The sequence below is a fragment of the Euprymna scolopes genome, chromosome 2 (genome assembly GCF_053919585.1).
Source record: "Euprymna scolopes isolate OS-2025 chromosome 2, ASM5391958v1, whole genome shotgun sequence".
In the NCBI taxonomy this organism is placed as follows: Eukaryota; Metazoa; Mollusca; class Cephalopoda; order Sepiida; family Sepiolidae; genus Euprymna; species Euprymna scolopes.
In genome coordinates this window covers 78,637,644-78,651,553 of record NC_136483.1, presented here as the reverse complement: position 1 = coordinate 78,651,553, position 13,910 = coordinate 78,637,644, and the positions used below count along the sequence as shown (strand labels likewise).

General features: G+C 33.3%; 1 protein-coding gene across 2 annotated transcripts in view; it reads left to right on the top strand.

Annotated features, from left to right (window-relative positions):
* Positions 1 to 13,910, top strand: part of LOC145292841 (endonuclease/exonuclease/phosphatase family domain-containing protein 1-like) — a 230,395-nt gene that overhangs the window by 72,642 nt on the left and 143,843 nt on the right. For both annotated transcript variants that reach the window (XM_080138899.1, XM_080138891.1), the window contains one exon: positions 10,258 to 11,467. In XM_080138899.1, the coding sequence (XP_079995025.1) occupies positions 10,467 to 11,467 (1,001 nt within the window). In that variant the 5' untranslated portion in view covers positions 10,258 to 10,466. The remainder of the gene's footprint in view (positions 1 to 10,257; positions 11,468 to 13,910) is intronic.

Below are 13,910 nucleotides of genomic sequence, written 5' to 3'. Positions count from 1 at the left end.
AATAATGCAAATGAAATAACGTCATAATATGCTATGAAATTAATGTCAAGAACTAAATAGTATATTAAGAAAAAACATACAGCTGTTTATCTTGTAGCAGAGGTAATTCTAGCTGTAATGAATTTTTTTTATTAATGATGATATAACCCTTATTTGCTTTTTAGGTTATTATAAGAAAATGTGTCTATAGATTTTCAGTTGGATGATTAATGCCACAATCGATGGAGTAGACATAAAATTAAGAGGAAATGATTGCATAACAATAAAACTAAATAAATATTTGTTTACATTAGACTTGAAGACGAACATGTTATAGTCGGTATTTTATTCCAAAGGTCTGATATGCCATAAAACAAAGAGCTAATATATTTATGCATAGTATAGATTTCAGTGAAGATATTAAAAATATCAATACGTGCAAATCTTTACCGAAATGAATTGATTCAACATAAAATAACTCAGAAAAGAGATGATATTCTGTAAAAACAAATATAGATAAAAATGGTTCCAGTAACAAGGACATTTATCAACACAATTTTTTTTACCCCCTCCCCCCGTTTCTCAATGCCGTTGAAAGACGGTTATTGTGTTTGATCTATAGTGAAGGTTAAATCATGGTGCAACTACGAATGAAAACTAAAAGTTTATTTTAAAAGGATAAAATTTCAGATATTTAAAATATGAAATTAAACTTGCTGAATCTAATTATGAATTTATATATATATATATATATATATATATATATATATATATATATATATATATATATATATTATTAATGTAAATGACAAAAGCTTATATTCCAAGTTGGCATACACAATTCTTGGCAGCACTTGTTTCATATTGCAAAATCATTCATTTAATTATATCAATCAATTAATATATTCTGCCCTTAACTCATCAGAAGAAAAAGCACTTACCAATTCATTGAAACATGGCATAAAATGAAAGAGAAATGAAATTCCAACCTCTCCCAATTTTCGGATTTTGTAATCATGCCCACATGAATTCATTTTCTTTTAATGAATTGATAGTTTCTTTTTCTTCTGATAAGTTAAGGGCAGAATAAGTTCATTGATATAATAATTAAATGAATGATTTTGCGCTATGAAACAGATGTTGTCAAGAATTGTGCATGTCAACATACTTAAAGGAATAAATTGTAAGATGAACAACATTTTGAAATTTGGAATATAGGTTTTTGTCATTTATTTGTTATGTGCTCTGTAATTACATTGAGCTTAATAAGTTAAAGCATTGGTATAAATAAAAGGTGAAATATAATAATAAAAAAAAAAACATAATACCAGACACACATAAACATATATATATATTTTTTCTTCCAGTTCCGATGACATTACTGATTCTGTTTTAAATGTCCGATTCTTTTAAAACTTCTAGTTATTTAGCTAGAGAGTTGTTTTTATTTTTTTTATTTATTTTTATTTTTCTCGGATTACTATAAAAAAAAACCTGTGTAACATGTGCATATATTTTGCAAATGTAATAATATATTTGTTAGTGGTGTATATAGATTTTAGTTTTACTAGTAATTTAAAATCAATAAATATTTATCATTAGTACCAGCAATGGAAAATTGTTTTTAAACAAACAAAATACAATCACAAGAATTGCTTTTTGCATCAGAAAAGATACAAATTTTTCTGATACCGATTTCGATACCTCCAAAAGTTCTGTTTCTGCTTCATATTTTGATTAATCCTCCCAACACTAGAATTTGCATAAACATAATAAATTCCATTCTTTTTTCTTTTCTTTTTTAATTTTGTGGTATAAAATATATGTTGTGATTTTTTTTTATCACAAACTAAACAATGATTCAACATCATTTTGATTTTAAATGCCCTTTTTAAAAGGAAAAACTCAAATTACTAATGTCATAAAATGTGCTTAAATATGATAATTCATTTCATGCAGATTTCATATTTATTATTATAGAGTCAATACTCTATTAATCATTATATTATACCCAATATATAGTGATTTCAAAAGTAAAAAAAAATATTACTTGGGTTCCATCAGCTAAAATCGAAACCAAAAACTTACGCTAACCAAGTCCGAATTTTTACAATTTTGACCCCTTAGCAGCTATTTTTATCATCTAAAACTAAATCGAATTTGTTTCCAGGTCTAAATTCATTATATATATCAAGTTTCAAGCCTGCAGACCAAAAATTGACAGTAGTTTAGTAGAGACCGTTCCTCACACAGACAGACATGGTTACTTTTGCATATATATACTAGCTGGGTGACCCAACAGTGCTTGGGATTAAATGATCAACGAATGTTTCACATTACCATATTTTTATTGTCATCGAAATCTGTGAAATCGCCCATTTTTCGATCAAATCGATTAATTGTTTGTTCTAGTTGGGGACCCATCACGGTGCACCAGGAGGAAGCTTCACATAACTCTTAAAGCGACTTCATTCACAATGCATTGCAGTCTACATTGCACTGTAGAGAACTTATTGTTAATTTTATAAAATTATTTTTATATATAGACTTGAATTAGTTTAAAATGCTAAAGTCAACTTGTGCTCTAAGCAGAAACATTTATTTCGAAGAAAGTATGATGCATGTCTGTCATATCAAAGAACCTACTGTTGATTTTATATGGCGAGCCCTTTGGCTTGTATGGTAATAAAATTTCTCAAATGCACTTGCGATGTTAGGTTGTGTAAGGTGTTAACTTTCATCAGAATCGCCTGTTCCTTTTTTCATTGGATTATTTCGATTATCAACACTTATTGAAGACATTCCGGTACCAAACCATATCTAACAACACTGCCAGACATATGAAGTACCTTGGTGTAAAATTTCATAAAAATCTGGGTAGCCATAGGAAACTCTCTCTCTCTCTCTCTCTCTCTCTCTCTCTCTCTCTCTCTCTCTCTCTCTCTCTCTCTCTCTCTTGCACGTACACTTAAAGTTCCTAGATGGATAGAGATTACTAATGTGGATTTGGTTTCTATTCGTCTAAAATTAAAATTATACTATTACTATCTTTTAATGCTCAATCTAGGAGGTAGTATAGTATATGCATTGTTGTTACTTGACCAGTTTTCTAGGCATTAGCTCCTTCTCTATGGGAAAGGAATGATTGTATGATATATGCTGGTTAGTCAAGACAACAATTTTTCAGGCATAATTTCCTTTTGATGGTGAGAGAGGTAGTGTAGTATATGTTCTGTGCACATGATACCATCCTCCAAGACATTACCTCCTCCTTTAGGCAGGAGGGAAGCAGTGTAGTATAGGTTTGTCATTCATATATATACTAGTAAATATACACGGCCAGTAGGAATAGCAATATCATAGAGAAAAATATTAAATTGACTTTATGCAACTGATTTTCTTTGTTTTGTTTTTTCTAAAGTGAAATAGTGAGTTTTGAAATAGGCTTCCAGTTCTGGGTCTCACTTATACAATGAATCGGCCGTTAATAGACGACGCCATCGTTTGAATGCAAAGCATTTCCCTTTGTCAATGTTGAGAGCTGTGAACGATTTAGCCTTGTGTTGATGTAAATGGGCTTTGTCAGTGAAAACAGAAACACCAACGCCTCCTGGGACCAGGTGTTGTTTTCCATCAGATATAGAGCAAGAAGCAACCAATACGATCAAGTCAACCAACCATACAAGGACAACAGATGTGACCATCCAGCAGCACTTAGTTTGGTTGGTGGCTTGGTCTACCCTCGGAAAAGGAGCGTGTGTATCTGGAGGGATGGGGGGGGGGGTCTCACATAAAACAGAGTGTGGCTAAGGAGCTTTTCCTGCACTATAAATCGATGAATGATTTCTTTTTATTATATTTTCCTAATAGAAATATAAGTATCCCCTAAATACCCCCGACAAGCAGCTAAATCCCACCCCTTCACAATAGAGATCCCTAGATGTAAGAGAAACTTCTACTCCAGTAGTTTCTTCCCCAGAACCGCTAGACTTTGAAATTTCCTTCCAGGTCCCTGCTTCCCTAACTATACTGACATGCAGAAGTTCAAGTGTAACAGGAACCGACATCTTGCTACCCAACTCCCTACACAGTACCCCCTGATGCTTATGTCCCTGATAGTTGCCCCCTACATCAATGTGGCAATGTGCCTTGTTTGGGGTGAAAATGTAAAAAAAAAATAAAAATGTTTAAATATTGTTAGTTAACAAAAACAAAGCATTAGTTGTCTTCTCTTGATCACTAAACACCATAAATCACGATTTTTGTTGAATTTGGAGATAAATTGAATATTCTTTTAAGATATTTATGAAAAAGTATAAATTTTGATAATTTGGGAGAGGGTGTTTCAATTTCCTTGGAGGAGTGGGGAGCAAGGTCTTATGCTTGCCAATACATGGCTCATGTAAACAACCATTAATATTAACTTTTGTGTGAAGGAGTTTGAACTTGAATTAATACACAAAATTTTATGAGCAACAAAGGTTCATTTTGAGATATTTTTTGCACTCTCTGTTTTAGTTTCCTGCAAAACTTTTTTTCTAACATTTAAAAATATCTTTTCACTATATATACAAATTGTTTAAAAATAGATATGTTTTCTAGAGATGAACCATGGTTTCAGCGATATGGATAGCTTTACTGATTACAAAAGAATCTTAGAGTCCGCCTCAAATCCTCAGCATCCCACAAAACAAAGACATCTGACAAAATGGAAGGACGGCAGCAATTATTGTCTGAGCGTCTGTTTAATTTCAAGCCATCTTTTTTTTCTTTTTTTTTTTACACAGACATCACCACATTATCAAGGCCAAGAGGCCACTCGAGGATAAGGGTTAAAGAGTGTACAGTAGAAATTGGACAATATAGTAATCAATTTGGTAAATTTGTTAACTTATATGGAACGGCTTACCAAGAACTTGTTTATGTTAGCCTTGAAGACAACCATATTGTAGTCAGCCGGAAAGCAGGAAAACGGAAGACAATTCCACAGGCATGCAGTTCTAAGAAAGAAGCTTTGTTCATGGAATCTACGTTTAGGTTTAGGCACAGATAAAGAGTGGGGGGAATTATTGATAGTGTAGCTGTCTGTGTGTGTGTGTATATATATATATAATATAATATATATATATATATATATATATATATATATAAACTTAGTACTATTTAACTACAACTTAATATTATTTATTATGGAGGTCGTATGCTTATCTGTTTCTATGTGTATTCAGATTTAGTAACAATAGCGTATTATTTCGTTATATGATGGACTGACATATAATTTTAACTAGTATTACAGGAATTATATGCTACATGAAATCGTGTTATATGTGTGTGACTGTTATTAAATTACAAATTAAAAATATAATAATATTAAAGGATTAATGATAATAAAAGATTCGTATATTATTATTTTTATATTTTCATTTGGAAGATGCTCATGTTTGAGTATAAAGGGGTTATTACATATTACTTAAAGATGCGTATAGATTAGTATATTAAGAGTACTTTTCTTTATGATTCATTGGGTTCATGGGGATGTAGGTTACATTTGGGTTGGTAGGAAAGATGTGGAAGTGATGTATATAATATATCGTGGGGGAAGAGAGGAGAGTTGTTATCGTGTATATAAATAATTATTTAAGTTATATAATAAAGGTGGTATAATTTAATTGGAAAGAGAAGCTTTGTATTTTCCATATGAGGGTGTATGTTAAATTTATATAAGGATAAAGGGGTGTATTAATAGTTTTCAGTGGGTCATGTTTCCATTTGTAGATCGTGATGATCTTTGCGTTGCGCATATCATGAGGTACAGCTCCCTCCTCCCAGAAGTGTAGCAAGAGTTCATGGAGGTGCTTTAGAAGAGAGCTCTCTTTTGCCATCTTTACAACTTCAGGGGGTATGTTGTCACTGCTTTTCTGCTGGATAGAGAGTCTATGGCTTTTCTGAGCCTATCAATGGTGGGTGGAACATCAAGCCCGTCCATTTTGGAGAGTGCTCAGATACTCTCCAGTGCTGGCTCAGTGATCATGGTTTCCGGTTGTACTCGGCCCACCTTTCCATCTTCTTGTTGCAGTTATTGATGATTTGGCCTTCAGCTGATTTGAGTGAAGCGGTCTTGATGGCGCTTGGGCCAAAGGCAAATATATTCTATTAAAAAAATTTTTCTTCAAAATCTTTGGATTCGGCATTAAATAACCCGAAAAGGGTTGATATGCCGTAAAACAAAAACAACCAACCAACCAAATCTAAAAGCCACCCAACACCTGCCAGCATGTAAAATGGATGTTAAACTGAATATTACCTTGATGTTTACCAATATATTATTTTTCTTTCCTTATTTAAAAATATTGAATTTGTCGGAACACTGTGTGTGTGTGTGTGTGTGTGTGTGTGTGTGTTTCTTATGTCTCACTTTTTTTATTACACTAAAGTCTGCCGTGCCCTTCTCCATCTTCCTATACCTTTTAACCTTCTGACCTGTTGACATGAACAGTGCAGATGTGGGTAGCGTGTTTGTAAAGACGCTGAGCTGATCCGACTTAATCAATATCCTAGATAATCCCCTTCATCCTATATTGTCTTCCATATGAAATCAGCAGAGTTTTTTTTTTTTTTTTTTTGTTATTGTTTTGTTTTGTTTTGTTTTTTTTAAATTAAAATAGATGAGAAAAGGAAAATGTTTTGACTTCTGTGTATATATTAAAGAAAGGGAGTAGCTTATTAGTTAGTCATCAAAAGGGTTTATTTAATATATGGCGGTGTATAGTAAAGGCAAACTAAAAGGACCAGATGTGATGACCTATTTAAAAATGTTTGAATTTCACACATAATAAATTAAATCTGTTGATTAAGTATAATAAATAAACTTTATACTTTTTATTTAATGAAAAGTCTAGAGTAAAAAATTAGTACCACCATCATATATTTGTCCATTACAAATCGATATTTGATTCTGACTAATGATTTTTCCCCTCCTTTTTTACCCTTGCAGCATGTTCTTTACACTAAAAATGTAATTCACTCTAGAAAATACTTATTCTGTCAAGACCCTCAAAATTATCATTGATACATTGTATTTTCAATCTGTTATCAGCATAAGCCATTATTTTTTTTCACCTCTTTCCTTAACAACCAAAAAAATTTTACATTAGCCAAAAATATTTTTAGTTTCATAACAATTGGGTTTCATTAATAATTTCTTATTCAATTTAACATATAAAATCCCCAGGTGCTAGGTTGTAAAGTTTATTGGTTCCTTTTCTTTTTCTTTTTTTTTCTTTTTTTTTTTTTATATATCTGTGGAACCCTGTTCCAGCGGTAGTAAAGACAGCAGCAGCAGCAGCCAAACAATTTCCATAAATACCTGATTCTGATTAGTTAGTTTTTACAGAATACTCCATTTTGATTAATTAAAGAAATAGGACATCAACCAATCAGAAAGTATTTCTCTGGAGACAGAACTTTCTTAGTACTGGCTACACAAGCAACAACCCAAGCAAAGTCAGTGAAATTAAACCTGCTATCAGGAATCCTTAACTATCATTTCCATAGTTTAAATAAATTTCAATTAATATTTATATGAAATGTCTGTCGTTTATTAATATTGCTTTTTTTTTTTTTTTTTTTTCATAATTTTTTGTTTTAATAACTCGCCTCTTATGAAGGCTTAAAGGTTACTCAAGGCCTGTTACAGAGTGAAGGTGCAAATCGATCATTTAACTAAGAAAGTAGACACAAAGGATTTTGTCCTCCATCAAATCTGTGCAGAGGAAATAAATCTAGTGTCTATTCTGATGTCACAATTTATACTTACTTTGTGAGATCCTTTGATTTTGTTATCCTTATAAAAACATGATTATGTCAAAAGTTAAATTATATTTATTAATTGTTCCCACGCGAAAGCGCCAGTACAAAACGATTTCTATTACTACTGTCTATCTAAAAAAAAGATCGTACAACAAAATATTATATAAAATCATAGAATAGTTTTAGTTTTAAATAAGAAAAAAGGTACTTGCACAGAATTTTACCCATATGAAAACGGACAAACAAAATCCCACCCGAAACAGAACGAAAAGGTTGTACAACAAAAAATCATGTAAAATCGTTGATATGATCCTGGGAAACGGATATATATCATTTGAAGTAGCTGAGAGGTTTTGCTTCAATTTAATAAATTTGGTATGTTGCAGTATCGACGAGTATTGTAGTCAAAGTGGACATCTCTCTCAAATCTCTATCAGCCAGTATCTATGGCTTAATCAACCAATCACAATATTGCAGAAGGAAAGATCCGGATGTACTTATGTTCTCTTATGTTATATACTTATGCACCTCTGAGCTAAATTTTCCTGTGAAATTTAGCTTTAATATATTTTTTTGAAAGTCTGGACATAGTATTTTTACTTGTTTTCTGTCTTTTCTTACTCAAGCCTTGCCATGGTGATCTTTGACCCACTGTTATTTCTGGCGTTGAATTCGAGAATACCTCCATTGGAGAATTCTGACTTATAAGGATAGGAATTTAAAACGAGTCGTATGGTATTTCGTTACTTTCTATGACCTCTGTTGTAGTGTGTATGGGTCTCAACTGATTCCAATCTCTATTGTATGGAAATGTGTTTCTTTTTATGTCATATATCACCTGTCCAATTCTTTTGGATATTATTCCCTTTTGTCAAAATGTTCTTTCCAGCCTCAAAGTTTAAAAAAAAAAAAAACTTTGTTTCCTGGCCTATAGACTTTAGTTATCTGTTTTTCTTTTATTGAGGATGTCTCTGCTGGAATAGGCAACAACCTATCACATACAGAGTGTACTTTCCTCATGAACATTAACTCTGCTGGTGATAACTGCGATGTCGTATTTGAGTTTGGCATAATTCTGTAAACTGCCAAAAATTTCTGAATACATCTTCCATTTTAGTTCACACCTTGATTCTTCTTCAGAGCTCGTTCGAATGTGTCCACAAATTTTTCTGCAATTCCGTTGTTTTGGATGCTAAACTAGCATTATCACGTGCTTAATAGACAATAATTTGCAGTATTCCTCAATTTTTTTCGTGAACTGGCTTCCATTGTCGCTGACTAAGGTTTCCGTTAGTCTAAAATGACTAAAAATTTCGTTAAGTGCTGCATTTTTAGTGGCGGATCCATTGCTGCAAGTTGATATCATCTACATTGTTTAACCACCATTTCTATGTCCACATCCATCCTAGACCAATATGTGTAACCTCTCATAAATGATTTCATTCATGAAATCCCGGGTGGCCCGTGTGGGATTCTTTAAGTACTCTCTTCTGAAGAGTAGCCAGCATTACTACTCTATTTGCGTATAGCAATAGTTTGTGGTATATATCTCTTTTTGTATTTCTCTCTCTTTTTTCATTTCTCTTTGTTCATCTCTCTCCCTTTCTGTATATCTCTCTCTGCCTTTCCGTATCTCTCTCTCTCTTTCCTTTTCTGTATCTCTCTCTCCCTCTCTCTTTCCTTTTCTGTATCTCTCTCTCCCTCTCTCTTTCCTTTTCCGTATCTCTCTCTCCCTCTCTCTTTCCTTTTCCGTATCTCTCTCTCCCTCTCTCTTTCCTTTTCCATATCTCTCTCTCCCTCTCTCTTTCCTTTTCCGTATCTCTCTCTCCCTCTCTCTTTCCTTTTCCGTATCTCTCTCTCCCTCTCTTTCCTTTTCTGTATCTCTTTCTCCCTCTCTTTCCTTTTCCGTATCTCTCTCTCCCTCTCTTTCCTTTTCCGTATCTCTCTCCCTCTCTTTCCTTTTCCGTATCTCTCTCCCGCTCTTTCTTTTTCCATATCTCTCTCTCCCTCTCTTTCGTTTTCCATATCTCTCTCTCCCTCTCTTTCCTTTTCCATATCTCTCTCTCCCTCTCTTTCCTTTTCCATATCTCTCTCTCTCTCTCTTTCCATATCTATTTTTGCCCATGTCATCTGTCTTTTAAACATTTGTATGATTTTCTTTTGTTTTATTTTAGTTACGCTTTTTAATTTTTTTGTTTTAATTTTTGAGATACCCATATCAAAAAAGCTGTGAGAGAATGAAAGCCTATAAGGTCACCTGTTTAACTATTTTAAGAACTATTTCAAAAATATTCTCCATCACATAATTTTGTTCTTAGACCAATTAGGGCTTCATATTTTTCAGACCCCCCCTCCCCCTTGTTTAGCACATCTTATAATATTGATTTGGTAAATTTCTTTTAAAATATTTATTCATTGAATTAATTCTATATATATATATATTTTTTTTTTTTTTTTTTTTTTTTTCAGACGATTTTGTTTACCGTCCATGCGACTGGTCACTTCAAGATGTAACATGGAAATTCTACGCTTGTAGTGAACTTTTCTCTCTGGCCAGACCATCACGATGGAGCCACTTGTCTTCGAACAAGTGCCATAAATTATTTCTGGGAGGCAGAGTCACTGTTATCAGTGCTCAAAGGAACCTCTGCCACACCCACAACTAAGCTATCGTTGCGATGGGAGCAATAAATAGTTGTTGCATACCTCAAAGAATTCGATGCAAAGATAGAATTTGTAACCGTCATGGAGGTACATTCAACAGCAGCCGATGTCATGGACATAATTTCAGTGCTGCTTTTAACCTTTCGAATCTTGGAGACGAAGGAGACCAGTTCCAGAATCTACTCAATATTAACAATGCGACTGAAGAAGAACTCATGACATTGCCCGGCGTCAGCCGAAGCACTGCCCAAAATATCATAGAATACCGTTGTCGTATTGGTGGCTTCAAGAAAGTTGAGGATCTGGCTCTTGTGTCCGGTGTCGGCGCGGCCAAACTCGGGGTTATGCGTGCAGAGATCTGTGTCAGTCAAAAACGAAGTAACAGCTCTCGCGGAAGTTCCCCTGGGAGTAGCCGTCAAGATGTGAACCTTAATGAACGTAGTATAAGGCGGTCAAACAGCAGTGCCCAGTTGAGAGTCAATGTAAATTCTGCCAATGTATTTCAGTTGATGAAGGTCAAAGGTGTTGGTCAGTTAATAGCCGAAAATATTGTTGCACATCGCGACAAAAAGGGACCCTTTAAGTCACTTGATGAACTTGCAAAGGTGAAAGGGATTGGGACGGGCCTTTTAGGGGCAATTCGACACCATTTAACATTGAGCGATATAGATATATCCACTGCGACTATATCTACAATCGCTAACCATAGTTTAATGTCAACACCCAAGCAACAATTAGAAAACACCAACGGACATTTACCTAATGTTGGTCAGTCTGAAAATGTAGACTATACTGAGTTAACAGCTCAACTAACAAATTCTTTTGAGGATCTTGTGGAACTTTTAGGGCCATTGGCCCGAAAGTCTATTAGACCAAAAGTACAACCTTTCACTTTTAAACGGAATAATACGCCTGCGATTCGGATTGCAACATGGAATTTGGATGGCTGTTCGGCAGATAAAATCTTCAATCCTGGAGTACGTGATGTTATATGTATGACTGTGTTAGAAAATGGGTAAGTAATAATTTTTTTATTTTTTTAAATTTCAATCTTGTATTTTTCTTGGAAATAACCCAATGTATCTTAGACTTTGCATCATATATAAATGGATACGGATAATAAGGTCATGGTTTTCCTCATATGTGTATATGTATCAAATCTCATCTTGCCTGGACCATCCATAACTTTTGGGTTACTTTTACTTTTCATGATGAAAAAAGAAAAAACAAATAAATTTATCCAAAATCCTCTTCATCTATTTTAGTGCATATATCTTGATACCGCTTTAGCTTTGTTATCTATGCACCATAAGTTTACTTTATCTACATTTTCTAATGTGATCTACACCTCATACTGCAATCAACACAAGAACGAAGAAAACCCGTCTAATTGGTTTGGAAAAAATGTGTGGTTACCCAACCAGGAACCCTAACATTCAAAGAAAAGGTCATGTAACACTTCAGCCAATTATGCAACAAGAAGACGTTGAAGGCTTAGTAATCTAATTTAAACCAATTTACTGTTCCTAATTTTTTCTGTAAATTCCTAGCAAAATTTTGTTGATTTCAACACTGGAGCACATGCTCAAGGAATTGAAAGATTATGGCTTGACGCAAAGATTCGTATATCTAAAAAAATTGAGATATACAATGTAGATATTTTTTCATTGTAGATATCAAGTCAAAGTAGTAACTTTTTTTTTTCTTTTTTTTTCTTTTTTTTTTTATTTTGCTTTCTACACACAAGTAAAATGGCTGTCAAAGGAAATCTCCTTGAAATTATTCTGTTCATTATTTGATACAGTTGTAGAATTTATCTAAGACTCTAAAGATTTGGTCTGCGATCTTAAAATATCAAAGATGATATTACTGTGAGATATATTTACAAAGTTCAAGGAAATTAATTTGCAAGGAAATGATGTCAAACTCATGAAAATGAAGCCCATCATCTTCACATTCCTGTTGCTGTGTATGCTATTCACACTGAACTTAATCCATCATGAACTTTACCAGTTTCCAAGTCTTTCTGAATTGGATGATGAGAAAAGCATATCAGATGATGATAGCCTTCAAGTGTTTCGTTGTTCACCTGGAAGAGGTGTAAAGTGACACGTCTGAAAGATTTCAGGATCTTTATTTCTTAAAATACCAGATTGGGTAATTAATCCATTCTTAGATACCGACAGTGAGAAAACTGGAAAGGAAGAGGAAGACTTAGTTTGGTTTCAAAAATAAATCTGACTTTTATCTAGTATCATGCAATAAGGTGGAAATATATTTTACTGCATTTCAAACATATTTAGTAGAACAGGACTTCAATGCAATTTCCTAGCTTCTTTCCAAGCAGAGAAATAAAATTAAAATTACCAAATGTGGAAATTAGACGGTGAGTTCCAGCCTGACGTGCAGAAAATAATATCCCTACACCAAGTACACCCATCTCATAGACATAATTTTGAAAAATAAAATAAAATGGTTTATTAACTTGGTATCTTTCAATACATATTTTTTCAATTCGAAACAAACAAAAAATACCTGTGTATTTTCAGCATTTGTGAAGATTAAACTAAAATGAATTAAGGAATTGTTTTGTATTTAATATCGTTGTTATTACTTTGAAAAAAAAAAAAAATGAAGCTTGTATGTATATGGGGGAAAAGTGTTAGGAATCTTTCTATATGCCAAGAGGTGCCACCTGAAAAAAAAATTGGGAAACTCTGGAACCTCTAACAAATATGCTAATCTAATAAATGTGAGAGATATATCCCAGTAAAATAAAAACACTGTCATATTTTTATTTGTTTACACTGAGTCTTTTATTGATTCAAGTGTTTGTCATATGAAAATGTTATCCATGTTGAAATTTGAGGTTTTTAACAGCCATTCAAATTTTAAAAATATATACATTTTGCAGAAGTGTGTAGTCATGCGACAATAAAACAGCACAAGACAAGTACTTCATGTAAATGTGTGTGTGTGTGTGTGTGTGTGTGTGTGTGTGTGTGTGTGTGTGTGTGTGTGTGTGTGAGTAATACCATCATGTAGCATAGAAAAAGGAACATCAAACGTTTGTCACTGTCTGGTCACGTCATACCCCAGCAATATTTTTTATTTATTTATTTTTTTTTGCCTTATTGTTCGTAAACTGTTACAAAATTTGCTCCCACTTCTAAAACTATTAATTCTAAATATATCTACTTCTATGTCCGGCTTTTTGTCCCTGTTACTGCCACACCTTGATTAACAATCCTCTTTCAGCCGGCCTTGGTAAACAACTCCTCCTCTCCTAGTCTTTCTACTAACCTCACTTTATATAACCTTTATTCAGCTGATCAACTTATTTCCTCTTTATTTTCATTTCCTAACGCTTTGGAGGTGGGGGGGGGCATCGATCGTATCACTAAAGTAGTTTTTACAGTTATGAATGCTTACGAATTTTTATCTAGTGTGTGAGCTGA